The sequence below is a fragment of the Sesamum indicum genome, linkage group LG5 (genome assembly GCF_026168435.1).
Source record: "Sesamum indicum cultivar Baizhima isolate 11 linkage group LG5, ASM2616843v1, whole genome shotgun sequence".
NCBI classification, from domain to species: Eukaryota; Viridiplantae; Streptophyta; class Magnoliopsida; order Lamiales; family Pedaliaceae; genus Sesamum; species Sesamum indicum.
Window position 1 is genome coordinate 11,805,493 of NC_142661.1, and position 14,179 is coordinate 11,819,671.

Here is a 14,179-nt window from a genome sequence, read left to right on the forward strand (position 1 = left end):
TGATGGAAGCCTGTATAAATTTTGGCAGGGCTTACTTCTATGTTGTTTTTGTGCCTCGCCTCAAGGGGGTGCCCCCAACAAGAGAATGATGATCTGACTTTTGAAGTGTGTAGGTGTAGACTTTTTAAAGGGAGCCCTTCAAGGGGCCTTGTTGAGGGATGTCCTTTAGGAGGATATTTTTAGAGGGAGTCCTACAAGAGAACATTTTTAGAGGGAGTCCTACAAGAGAACATTTTTAGAAGGAGTCCTTTAGGTGGATAGTTTTAGAGGCAGTCCTTTAGGAGGACTTTATTGGAGGGTGTCTCAGGAGGACATTTTTAGAGAGAGTTCTTCAAGAGGACATACTGAAAGTTTCTTTGAACGCAAGGGGATGCCCTTCTGTATAATATTTCTTAAGGTTATGTATGCTCCGGGGATGTGATAATAGGCGTCCTATTATGGTTCTCATCCTATTACCCCTGTGATTTTAAAGGATCCTTTCCAGTCCACTGATTTCAATGTATCCACCCTTCTTAATGCTAGGTCCCTTACTTGGAAACTTCGTATTTTTTACTCTTTTGATGTGGGCATTAATCATTGTATTGTTGTATCTCTGAATGCGAATGAAAGATTTTCCTCTCAATTCTTGAATAAGATCCATATTTTCTTTTAACAACTTCATATTGTTTTTCTTCAGAGAAATGAAAAATTCTGTGAGAGGATATGATTGCTTTGGTTCCATAAACTATGATAAAGGGACTTTCTCCCGTAGATCCTCAGAGGGTGATGCTATATGCCCATAGTACACTAGTTAATTCTTCCGTCCAGTTTTCACCAACTCGTTCTAATCGTCTCTTAATTCCTTGAACGAGAACTCGGTCGGTGACCTCCACTTGTCCATTGGCCAGGGGGAGTGCTACTAATGTGAATCTCTGTTTGATATGCAGCCCCCTACACCAGTCTTGTATTTTATGGCCTTAGAACTATCGATCATTGTCTGAGATTATCTCTCATGAATCCAAAACAACAGATGATGTTCTTCCATATAAACTTCATTACCTCTATTTCTGTGATACGAGCAAGTGGCTCGGCTTCCACCCATTTGGTAAAGTAGTTGACGGCTACTAAAAGGAATTTTCTTTCACTAGGAACTAGGGGAAAGGCCCTATGATATCTATCCCCCATTGTGCAAAAGGACATGGTGACAATATAGTAGTGAGGGGCTCAGCAGGTTGGTGTATTAGAGAGGAGTGCTTCTGGCATTTCAAATATTTGTTCACCAGCTGTCGCGCATCTTGTTCGTGGAAGCCTAGAAGTATCCTGAGCTCAATGCTTTATTAGCGAGAATCCAAGATGTTGCATGCACCCCACAGTAGGCGTTGTGTATTTCTTTAAGAATATGAAATTCTTCTAACTGGGATAAACACCTGAGTAGAGGGTGTATAAAAGATTTCTTGTAAAGGACATCTCCTTGTAGTAGGAAGCGAGCAGCTCGAGCCCTAAGTCTTGTGGCCTCCTATCTATTATCTGAGAGGTGCCCCTCTTCAAGCCATCGGATAACAGGGTCCTCCAATCTTCCAAGGAGGATATAACTTGAATATGAATAGGAGCTCTTAGCTTCGGGACTTACTATATGGTAATATGTCTCGTCCTACGATCTTCTAGAATGCTAGCCAATTTGGAGAGGTAGTCAACTTTGATGTTTGCTTCCTTTAGAATTTGGACAATTTGAAAACTTTCAAACCTCGTCTTTAATTCTGTTATCTGTTGTAGGTATTGGATCATATTTTTTTCCTTGGCTTCGTATGAGCCCTCCACTTTTTTTACTATTAGCTGCGAATTTGAATAAGCTATTAAGTGTCTGGCTTCCACTTCATGCGCCATTTTGAGCCCCGTTACGAATGCTTCGTATTCGACCTCATTGTTGGAGGCCCTAAACCCAAACTTGACAGTGAATTCTAGATCTCTCCTTATGGTGAAGTGCTGACTATGCCCGTAACACTGCCTTGAATCGTGGATGATCCATCTACATGGAATAGCCATTTTTTGGCTTGCGGGGTGCCTTCTTAAAACGTCCCTACTATTTTGGAGAGAATTCAGCTAAAGCCTGGACCTTGATGGTAGTTTGAGATAGATAACAGATATCATACTCACTCAAGTCTACTGCCCATTTTACCAGTCGTCCTGATGTATCTGGCTTACCCAACGTTTGTTTTAGAGGCAAGTTAGCTTTTGCTCCAATAGGATGCGAAAGAAAATATAGACATAGCCTTCTAGCAGTGATGACCAGTGCGAGGGTCATTTTTTCTATAGGGGTGTATCGCCCTTTCGATCCATGAAGCATTTTGCTGACATAATAGATTGGCATTTTTTTCCCATTATTATCATGAATGAGGACAAATGGATACACATAGAGGGTATCCCCTGGAGATGGCTTCACAAGTAGAGAGAGTCTAGCTAAATATCGCTTGAGCCCTTCAAAATCTTGTTGACACGAATTGTCCTAGTCCAAATTTTTCACCTTCTAAAGGACTTTGAAAAAGGGTAGGCATTTTTCTTCCGACATGGAGATAGAACGGCTAAGTGCTGCTACCCTCCCAGTTAGCCTTTGTACTTCATTAGCTTTGGAGGGTGCCTTCATGTCCAGGATAGCCTTGATCGCGAAGGGGTTGGCCTCGATTCCTTTCTGTGTGACCATGAATCCTAGAAAGCGTCCCCTTTCACTCCAAAGCTCCACTTTCCAAGATTGAGCTTTAGTCGATAGTTTCTCAAAATGGAGAATGTCTCTTCTAAGTTCGCAATATGGTCCTTGGTCTTCCTGCTTTGCACTAGCATATCATCTACATACACCTCGACGTTTCTTCCAATTTGTGGACAAAATATTTTATCTACCAAACGTTGGTAGGTGGCTACAGCATTCTTTAGGCCAAATGGCATGGCAACGTAATAGAACATTTCAGCAGATGTGATAAAACTGATTCTTTTGCAATCTTTTGGAACCATCATTATTTGATGATATCCTTGAGATGCATCCGTCATGCTTAAGAATCCAGATCCAAATATGCATTCCACCAGTTGATCGATTCGAGGTAGAGGATAAAAATTCTTAGGACACACCTTGTTGAGATCCTTGAAGTCAATGCACATTCTCCATTTTCCACTCGAGGAATTGTATTTCTTAGATAACCACTCGGGGAATTGTATTTCTTCGATGGGACCCGCAGCCAATAATTTATCGACTTCAGCTTGGATAATTTTATTCTTTTTTGGCCCAAAGTGTCTCTTCTTTTGTTTCACCGGCTTGATGTTAGGATCTATATTGAGATGGTGAGCTATGACATTAAGGTCGGTGCCTTCTAAGTTTTGGAGGGTCAATGCAAAGATGTCTGCGTTGAGATGTAAGCATTGAATTATTTCTTTATGTGTCGCATCCTCCATTTGAGAACCAATGCGTGTAAACTTTCTGGATCTCCCGGTACAAGTTCAACATTCATTAGTTCTTCAATCAGCTGAACCTTGGGGGACACCCCCTCATTTTCTTTATCTTCTACTGGTCCCTTCTCTTCCTTGCCTTTGTCCCTATTATTTTTTTGGCCTTTGCGCACAGCCTCCACGTAACACTTATGAGATTGCAGGGGGTTTCCTTGTACTTCTCCTACACCTCCAAGCATACGGAACTTGATTTTCATGTGATAAGTGGAGAACATGGCTTGGAAAGTGTTGAGGGTGGGCCTCCCGAAAATGATGTTGTATGCTGATGGGGTATCTACCACTAAAAATTTCAACAGACAAGTCTTTGAAGTGCTGCTAGTACCTAGGGCCAAGGGGAGTGAAAGCATACCCCTAGGATGGACTACCTCCCCACGAATCCGTAATAGGGAGGTGTTTACTTTTTCCCGGGGGTGTTCCCTAACTGCATCTGATCGTAGGCTTCCTTGAAAAATATGTTTGCAGAACTTGCCAAATTTATGAATATACGTTCTACTTCGTAGTTGGTGCAATGTCGTGATGACTAGAGCACCATTATGAGAGCTCTTAGGACCTGATCTTTCTGCCCTTCTCAACTGGATGAGGGGGGTGTCCTCCATCGCCCCAACATCCCATATCTCCTTTATAGTTATGCTATGTGCTTCTCTAACTTGGGCCTTTCTAGCATGACGGGAGTCGCCTCCACTTGGACCACCTACAATCATTCGTATAACTCCTTTACGAGAAGGATCATTAGTTTCAGTCTGTCTCCCGAAGGTATTTCTTTGTTCTTCGTTCGGTAAAGGCTCAGGACTTGAAACCTTTACTTCCTTCCTTTTGTCTATTTCTTATTTACGATATGGTCCTGTTCCTCAGGCTTTTTTCCAGCAGACATACTCCTGCAGATATCCGTTTTGGATGAGCCTCTCAATTTCATTCTTCAAATATCGACACTCTTTAGTGGTGCAGTCGTAATCAATACGAAAACGGCATAATTTGTGGGACTTAGGATGTTGGGGCTCCTCTCTCCATGACCGAGGGCGAGCTAGCAAACCTTTTCCTTCAATTGCCATGAGGCTTCAGTGATTGGTACCGTCAAGGGGGTGTAGACTGCATCAACCTTTTGAAAGGGTGTCTTGTCCCAAAAATCAATTCGAAGCTTCTTGAAGGGGGCCTCCTCCCCAACTTCTTTCCTTTTCTCCCCACGACTCTCCTTCTTGGCAGCTTAAGGGTCCTTTGTCTTGATATACCTGGTCGCACGAGCTAGGAAAGCATCAAACTTGGACACAGGTTTTTTAGCTAAGGACTTGAAGAAGTCCCCACCCAAGAGTTTTTGTGAGAAGGCACTAGCCTTCACCTCTTGAGCAGCAGAGAGTACCTCCAAGACTATAGTGTTGGCTCTTTGCAGATACTCCTTCAATGGTTCATTGTCCTTTTTGCGTATGGCAAAAAGGCAGAGCTTCGTCTTCCGAAGCTTCCAACTGCTAGCGAATTGGTGCAGGAAAATAGACCAAAATTCTTGAAAACATCCTATCGCTCCAACGGTCAATTGATTGAACCATTATTGTATAACCTTGGCGACGGTGGTGACAAAAATGCGACACTTGATTTTGTCCGTGTTCCTATGAAAAAGAACCGCATTCTCAAAATGTGAGAGATGCTCTGGAGGGTAAGTCATCTCATCATACTCAACAATTACGGGGGTACGGCAATTCGCTGGGAGTTCGTCCGCCATCACTGCTTTCATGAAGGGGACACCCTATTGCTCTTCTTCAGGGGTCCCTACTATCTGGTGTTGTACATCTTGGAGACCTTTCTGGAGGCATTCCAGTTTTCCCAGCCATTATTTGGGGACTTCCTGGGGAACCCGTTGGAGGGAGCCCTTGTCTCTCAATTAATGGGATCCTAGATATAGGAATATCTCAGTCCAGTAGGCCTCCTTCTACTCCTTCTTCAAGGATGCCTACTTCCACAGTGGGGGCTGAGCGGGTAGGAACCATCTACTCCCGAATTGATGCTGCGACCACCTGTGGAATTGCACCTAGCAAAGCTAGGAAAGCTCTCCTGAGGTGATGTTTGAGGAAGTGCTTCGTCTTGCAGGATCAACCAAAGGATCCACCACTCTGAGGGGTGGTACCGGTACAGGCAAAGCTGGGGCAGAACCTCCTCCAATCGGGGCGAGATAGGCTCCTGCAACGACCTACAAAGGCAGATTGTTGTTGGGTGACTCCATGGCTTTTTGCTTGTTAGCGAGGTTGCTGGGGGTTTTCATGGTAACTAACATTTTCAACTCAAGTTTCCATAGATGGCTCCAATTGATACATACAATTTTAGCAAGAGTCCAACGATCTTGGATCTTGACGATGAATTTGGGTTGATTGACCAAAATAACTTGAGAAATAGGACCTGCAAAACAATATGTTAACACTCTGATGCTCAAGTTAGTTTCGGATTTAGGAATAAATAAATAAAAAAATAAATCGTAAAATGACAAAGTAATTTTTAGATTCTTAAAGGTGTCTCCATTGGGGGATACTGCTTGTATTTATAGAGAATGCATCCCCTTTCGTGGAGACTCTACACATTACCTGTATCTTTGAGAAAAAGGGCAAGAAATCTGTGGATAAGGCACGATTCCATCTTATTCTTGGCTTGATCAGCATGTTTTTTTCTTGGAAGAGGACTCTTTTTACGTGAGGATTCCTATTCTGTAGGAAATCCTTCTAGGTCAAGGGGTCATGAGCTTTTGGGGGCACTTCGCCTGTGGTCTAGTAATGCTTGAACAAGGCTTTCTCTTGGGCCGAGCTAGGTAAGCTTCCAGCAGACCATCCATCATGGATTGGTGGGCTCGATTTGGGCTCTATATCTTTTCTTGAGTCAAGTGTTTTTGGGCCATACACATCAATATCTATTTTAATTTTTTAAGAAAGTAATGTAGATTTAACTTAAATATAATTGATTTAATACTTTATTCTCATGATAGAATTAACTTGTTTTGGTGACTATCCCCATTGTAAGTAAAGGGGCATAGTAGGTCGGATCGATTCAGGATCGATACAAATTAGTACGAAAAAGATAAGTCCAAAATTAACCCTATATGATTTATAGTCGATCTCAAGGTGATCTGGGCCTTTAAATGGATTCAGTTTTGATTCATTTTAAACTCAGACTCGAGAAATGGACTAACTTGATTGAGGCCCAAATTAGGTCATTTGAACCAATTCTATTATATTTTTTAAGAAATCCAGGTATTTTTTGAATAATTATTTAAATTTATAATTATTTTATAAAATAAATATATACTAAAATCAAATACAAATTTTAAAAAAATATATAAATAGAAAAAAGAATAGTTGAAACTATATAATGAACTTAAATAATAATTTAACAAATAAACTAAGATAATAACAAGCAAAAAAAGACTTAAAACAAATTTTTAAGAAAAACATATAAGTTAATTTATATACTAAAAATTGAAAAATAAAAGTATAAAAATAAAAATTTTAAAAATTAATTACTATAATCAATGTAGAAAAATAAAAAGTTACATTATTAAAAAAAATAGCCTAATTGGGTTATTTCGATTGTGGATTAAATAAAAAAAGTGACATTATTAAATAATGTAGACACTCCAAGCTAACTGGGCTCATCTGATCCGAAATATTCATATTTTGATTGGACCAGAACCAGATGAGTCCATATTTTTTATTGGGTTATTTCGATCCTGGATCGGGCCAATTCAGCCCGTCTCATTGCGTATTTTCACTGGATTTTTGCCTAAAAATTCTCACCAGAATTAAAGGCAACTTGCACGCCTATTAAACTATGAATTGGTGAGCGCATAAACCTACATACATGAAGCCGGTGGGCGGCGGGGAGCGATCTCAAGAGCAGTTGTTCATCGCTACAGATCTCGCATGGTTGGCCTCACCAGACAGCTGTGCTCTGTAATTAAAGGAGAAAACTCATCCAGATCCGTAGGTGATACTGATTGTTCGAACAAGACGTCCCGATGTGAGGTAGAAAAGTATTTCATTGGAATGGAGGAGGATACAGATATGCTGGAATCGCTTGCGAGAGGTGATGAAATTTCAGATCTGGTGATATCTATCTGCAGAATGGGGGGATTCGGCAAAACCATTTTTATTACAAATACTGAAATACTTACAAAGGTGAGTTTGTGGTTTCTAACTAAATTATGTTCGATTTTGAAGTTCTTGTACAAGCAAATTATGTGTCAAATTATATGCTCTTGTACAAAAATATTCTGAATATTTAGAAAAAGCATTAGTTATAAATGAAAATTATAGTTAATCCACTAAATAATGTATTTATTGTTAAGTATAGTACAAAAATGCATTTAGAAAATCAAGATATAACATTCAATCGTTTAGATAACTAACAGTAATAATTTGGGTGTCTACACTTCCTAGATTTATTATTGGGGGAGTTATGAGAAGTAGAAAGTTGAGAATGTGTGTAAAATTATTGTTCATTGTGCATGCATATCTAACTCCAAGTGTAATAATGTGGGTATCTACACTAGTTATTATGTTATTGGAGGAATTATGAGAAGTAGAAAGTGGGAGGGGTGTTTCAGCTGTGAGACGAGGGATGCTGGATGGCCTGAAGGTCCGTAATAACAGCCATGACCTCTCAATCTTCAGTAAATTTTGTTTTTCTATGAAACATTCTCTCCTAGCCGTTTCCATAATGGATTGTATCATCCACTTGCTTGATAAAAAGATTGGCTATTGAAACATTTTTAAATAATATAAGTAAATTAATACCATTTTAATGTATATAAATGAAGAGTTTTATTTATTTATGTTTTTTAATAAAACACCCGAGGGTGGGGAGGCTTTTCGGGGTCCCGTCGAAAACCGCACCAACGGCGTCTCACAAATTTTTTCTTGCAGACTCGACACCGCCCTCTGTCTGTGCAGTTTTTACTGATGAGAAGGGTCCTACATTGGTATTCACAGATGCGGAGACAGAAGCCCTTGCAGCTCCTTTTCGATTGGCACTAGTTGGAAAATTCTCACATGGATAACCTCAATATCAGCACCTGCATTGCCTTATTGCAGGATTGGGAGTCAAATGTGCATTTACCGTCAATATGATCAATGCCAAGCATGTGCTTATTTATCTCTCCAACGAATCCGACTTCTCCTATCTGTGGCTAAGAAGAATTTTTGGCACATTCATGGATTTTCGATGCGCATTTTCAAATGGACACCGACATTCACACCGGCTCAAAAATCCTCTACTATTCCAATTTGGGTATGTTTTCCTGAACTCCCAGCTCATTTGTTTCATAAGGATGCCCTATTTGCTGTAGCAAACATGATAGGAATTCCACTTCAAATCGACGACTGCACTCTCAATCAATCTAAGCTCTCTAAAGCTAGAATTAGCATTGAGATTGATCTTACCAAGCCACTTGTGGAGGGTTTTGACCTACAAATCAATAGAGTTACAATTTATCAGAAAGTGGAATATGAACAGCTTCCAAAATACTGCAACCTTTGTAAACATGTCGGCCACGACAACTTGGAGTGCTACACATTGGGCAATGCCCCCGCCCCCCTCCACGAGCCAAGCAGTCGAAAGGTAAGGAGACAATGGGAACGGAGGAACAGGTGGTGACTGAGACAACTAAGGCATTTGAGAGAGGTGAATGCTCCAAAAGCAGGTACTCTACTAACCTCTCTAATGACAATGTGGATAGTGGTAAACATGGAAATGACATTGGTGAAATTGAGACGTCGGGTGTTAATTGTGACTCGAAAGTGGAGAATGATGTGCATATTGATAATGCTAACTGCATTGCACACGATGATAATATGCCAACTATGGTTAGGGAGCATCGCATTTCAAATAACATTGTGGATGAAAATGTTTTCTCTGTTGATGTTGGTGACACTACCAGTGATAATGATAAAACGGGGGAGGATAATTTGGAGTATAAAGTAGCTGATGGAAATTGGACACATGTGAAAAATACTATCATGCTACTCGAACAAAACTCAGAGGAGGATCAGAATTCAGAGAATTCAGAAGAGGATCACTCCGATCAGACTGCCCAGAAAATCAATTCCCTATGGACGAGCAACCGGATTACCTGCTCAAGAATTCAGAGGAGAAAAACCGAGTGATGAAACAAAGGAGCAACTATTGTGGCCCAAGAATTCGGACAAGGCAAATCAAAAGAAGATTGCAGCAGAAACTCAAAACATAATGTCGCTAGAAGAAATTGTTACAATGTAAAGGAGTAGTACTCCTCCGTTTATGATTTTATTGCAGTAATGATGTAGTGATGGCTGTTAGGTAAACTTTAATGAAGAAGGGACGGGGACCCCGAAAAGCTTCCCCCACCTTTGGGTGTTAAAAGAAAAAGTGGAGAAAATAGCCAAGTGCATAATGGTTTGGTTGTATATAAATGAAGACTTGTGTACATAGTACTTGTAGATTTATATTCAACCCTAAAGCAACATAGAAAGTTATTTTTTTGTTTACTCTTGATTTTGCCATTTTTAATGTAAATTCGATAAATCATAGTAACAAGTTTTGTCTATCTATTATTATAATTTAATAATTTTATTTGATAACAATTCAAGAGAAAGAAAAACAAGAATATGAAAACGAACATGAACAGAAATTCTTGTAAGAATTAAGATAGGGAATCCAGTAAAATCACTATATATAATCATTTTTTCTTTGTATATTTTTTATTGCACACAAAAAAATAAATTATATAATATAGAAAATTGTTATTAAACCTCAATTCGAAATTTCATGTGTGTTAAAGATAAACCTATTATTTTATGTTTATAATAAAAATAAATTATACAATAATCGTAGTTGTAATTTACAATAAATTGATGTGATCTTTATTCACATCAATTTATTATCAAGAATGATGATATATATTTATTGATGTAAAAATGGTGGTTGGGAGTTATTAGGATTGTAACTGTAGTTGTGCTCCATCACATCACGATTTTTGTTGCTAACGGAAGCAATTGATCCATTTTCAAGAAAGCTGCAGGCACTTCACAAAGTACCAAGAATTCATTATACTTTGTCATGATGTATTTTATTGTGTATTTACTAGCAAGTCCCTATCAATTTGTGCATTTTTCATGCAACCATGCAAGCTTCACTCTCTATAAATACCATCTCCATGCAATAGTCCATATGTTTGTCCGATCTTCCTATTTTTTGTTCACTCAATCATTTGCAAAGTTTTTCAATTTCACCACTAAAAGTAATCATGTGCCCGAATGGATATTATTTCCAATCACAAGTTTTCTATAGTCACAAGTGGACACGGAAAATGGAGGACTTGTTTGTTCAGTATCTCATTTACCTAAAGAGACTAGGTATTTTTCGGGCTTCCGGCAACAGCATGCATGCCGTCCATTTTTCGCAATGTACGACGTGAACAAGTGGTTCGGGACGTGAATAACGTACGTCTGGGGTTATGGCCTGGTGGAAAAACTTTGTAACCGCTTTTATACATTCCAATGTGTAGGAAATCACCCCGACGTCAGTGGGAATCACGACGAGCGGAAGTTGTCTGCGGACGACGATATGTGGGACGATATTTGCAAGGTATGTGTTAGTATTTTAAGTGGTTTCTGTTTATTATTGTTATTGCCAAATTTTATTTTTATTTTCGAAATTGATTGAAATAACCGTGCAATGCTAAAAATGCACAGGAGAAAAAACTAGCCCGGTGCTACATGAATGCATACGAGCCTAAGTGGGATGAGATGTATGAGCTATTCGACGATGACGAGAATGACATAATCTGGATATCCGACAACGAAGAAGATGGTGATGATACTTTTGCTGCGAATCCAGGTTGGGTTGACCCCCCTCCTCCCGTACAATGAGCCTGTCACTGTTATCTTTGATTCTGTCTGCATGCACGTATCAGATAGCTTGGATGACTCCACGTCATTTTGCTACACTTTTCAAAGACCTGTACAATTCCGACGATGACGCTGACTCAACTCTCCTGAAGCCTCCCAAAGATGACGGCACAAGCTCGTCGAAATCCTCCCCACCGGATGAGCCCCCACTAAAGGATGGTGTAGTTTGTGGTTATGTTGGTTTGTTTCTTTTTTTTTTTTTTTTTGTATGAATGGTGCTATAGGCTACTTTGATGGTGCAAGGTTGAAGGTTGATGTAATAGTGTCCGGTTTCTTTGAAATAGTTATCTTTAATTTCATTTGCTTACTTCTATGTTTGTGTTATTCACTTGCCTTCAACAAATTATCAATATCTTTTTCATGCACAAATATATTCTTTTTGAACTTGAGGACTTCTGTATACAGAAATAAAAACAACACATATATATTTAATTTTTTTGGGTAAATGTAATTTTCATAGACAGGTAATATGGTATAATACAATGGTGCTGATATGCTAGGCTCTCCCTCGACAGGCCAAGGGATACGCCATAATCTCTAAAGTGCACTAGTACTATCAGATTTAGCTAAGGAAGTGCTAAGGATGCGCAACCTGACGTCCTCCACAATCAAGCTCGCTAATATAGTCGGATTCCTCTCAGTGAGTTCGAAACGCCTCATGTTACGCTCCCAACAATGCACGGTAAGCCACATTGATAATGTGTTTACCCCTCTATTTTCGGGCGGCCCAGTTCACATCAATTGCCCATGCTCTATTGGGCCACAAGAATCGAACGACCTGGCGGATGGCGGTCAAGCTTTGGTCGCTATAACGACATCGAAAAAATAAGTGTGTAGGAGTCTCCATCTCATTCTCAGTACATAAGACACAGCCGCCAAGGTGGGATAATCATGGCTTATCTATCGTAGGTAGTTTCTTCAAGATAGCAAGCTAGAGAATAAACAAGTGGCGAGAAATTTTCAAAGAATCCGAAAGTAGTGAAGACCACCCTACTTTTGGTCCCGGTGGGTCAAAGAGGCGATAAAGATCTTGAGATGTGGGGGCCTCACTTGAAAAGCGCCATAAAATCTTATCATTACCACCATAGATCAATGGTAGCATGTGAGTAATCTCCAAGCATTCCATGTCCGTAATATTAGGCCACTACCACTGGCCGTCTAGGATGACAGAGTTCAACATGATGTTTTCCTATAATCTTATAATGCTCGGTCCCCATGGGAATCGCTCAATAAGAGAGCCAAGGTGGTGCTAAGGGTCCTTCCATAAGTAGAAACTACTCCCATCACCAAAGTACTCCACCATCGGTCTCAGCCATGTCCGGAGGCGGACTATCTTCCTCCAACCCCATGATCCCCTCTAATCTGATACAATCCAAATACAAGTATCCCGTAATCTCTCCTTGTAATGTAAGTCCACCCAAATAGATGTCCTATCGCACCGGATGACATCACACAGTTTTTTGCACATAAGAGCACGATTCACAGTGCCAATATCTTGCAATCCCTGTCCGCCCTCAGCAACCAGTTTGCACACCTCCTTCCAAGCCACTTTGGCATAACCACTATCCCCCGTACCGTTCCATAGGAATGTCCATAATCTCTTCTCAATGTCCTTTATGACCCCTTCTGGGAGTGAATGCAGAAGCCCAATAGACACTCAGTGACGTGAGCACAGATTTAATAATCTGCACCCTTCCTGCATAGGAAAGTGATAGGCCCTCTTTTGCAACAGTGGGTGACAATCAGATAGAGAAAGTCTAAATGAAATTAAAGGAAGGCCAAGGTACCTCATTGGAAGGTGCCCTCCTGAAATCCAAGCACCGCTAACATCACCTCCTTCAATCCTTGAGCTGATCGGGAAAGGATGAGGTAACTTTTCTGGACATTAAGTCGGAGGCCTGACCAATTGCCAAAGCAATCCAGGCCTTCTTTGAAGACACATATAGAGTCTAAATTGGCTCGGCAGAAAAGCAAAACATCGTCTGCAAATCCCACCTGAAAAGTGAAATGAACTTAACTTTTCCAATGAAATGCATAGCGCCCATCCTGGTCAATCATCTGCAAGAAACCCAAATGCATCACCTCCATCACAAGTACAAAAATATAAGGTGAGAGAGGGTCACCCTGTCAAAGTCCTCTCGTACTCGCAAAGAATCCATGCGGTTTCACTTTCAAACCCACTGAAAAAGAGGGAGTAATGATACACTCCTCAATCCATCTCATGAAGACCACTGGGAAACCGAAAAGCTGGAGCATTGTTAATAAAAAATCCCATTCTACGGTGTCATAGGCCTTTTGAATGTCCACCTTCAGTGCACATCTAGGTGGTAATCGCATCTGATTGTAACTAGTAAATAATTCCCGTGCTAACATTATATTATTTCCGATACTCTTGCCGGGTATGAATGCTGCCTGCAGGGACTAATTAAATTGTCCAACACCACACTCAATCTTTGGAGAAGAAGCTTAGCAATAACCTTATATAAGACATTGCAACATGAGATAGGGTGAAAATCAGAGACAGTCATGGGGGTGTATACCTTAGGGATGAGCGCCAATAGTGTGCCACTAATTTGCTTCAGTAACTTCCCCATGGTGAAGAAATCCAGAACTGCCTTGGTAACTTCCAATCCCACCACCGGCCAAGCTGCTTTAAAGAAACCCGGGGCCTTGTCGTCCGCTATATCGAACACCGCAAGTTTCAGATCGTCTGCGGTAAATGGCATAATGACCTGCGAGGACTCCTCTTGAGACAGAATATGCCTCATCCACGGTCACAAATAACAAAAGTC

The 14,179-nt window shown here is 40.4% G+C and overlaps 2 protein-coding genes across 2 annotated transcripts; one reads left to right on the plus strand and one right to left on the minus strand.

Moving 5' to 3' along the window:
* Nucleotides 1-2,682: 2,682 nt before the first annotated feature.
* Nucleotides 2,683-4,172, minus strand: LOC105162343 (uncharacterized). Its single transcript, XM_020694110.1, has 2 exons — nt 3,440-4,172; nt 2,683-3,365 (listed from the first exon to the last, which is right to left on the minus strand). Exons 1-2 carry the CDS (start codon nt 4,170-4,172, stop codon nt 2,683-2,685), a joined length of 1,416 nt encoding a protein of 471 aa, XP_020549769.1.
* Nucleotides 4,173-7,256: 3,084 nt separating this feature from the next.
* Nucleotides 7,257-9,904, plus strand: LOC105162300 (uncharacterized). The gene is made up of 2 exons (XM_011080309.3): nt 7,257-7,619; nt 8,367-9,904. The coding sequence occupies exon 2, from the start codon at nt 9,072-9,074 to the stop codon at nt 9,603-9,605; it is 534 nt and encodes a 177-aa protein (XP_011078611.1). The 5' UTR covers nt 7,257-7,619; nt 8,367-9,071; the 3' UTR covers nt 9,606-9,904.
* Nucleotides 9,905-14,179: the final 4,275 nt, after the last annotated feature.

Excerpts from the sequence above, each read along its gene's own strand:
- LOC105162343 (XM_020694110.1), bottom strand. The coding sequence starts at position 4,172 with ATGATTGTAGGTGGTCCAAGTGGAGGCGACTCCCGTCATGCTAGAAAG. Across the intron at positions 3,366-3,439 it reads TGTACCGGGAGATCCAGAAA|ACATCTTTGCATTGACCCTC; the intron begins GTTTACACGCAT and ends ATCTCAACGCAG.
- LOC105162300 (XM_011080309.3), top strand. The coding sequence starts at position 9,072 with ATGGGAACGGAGGAACAGGTGGTGACTGAGACAACTAAGGCATTTGAG.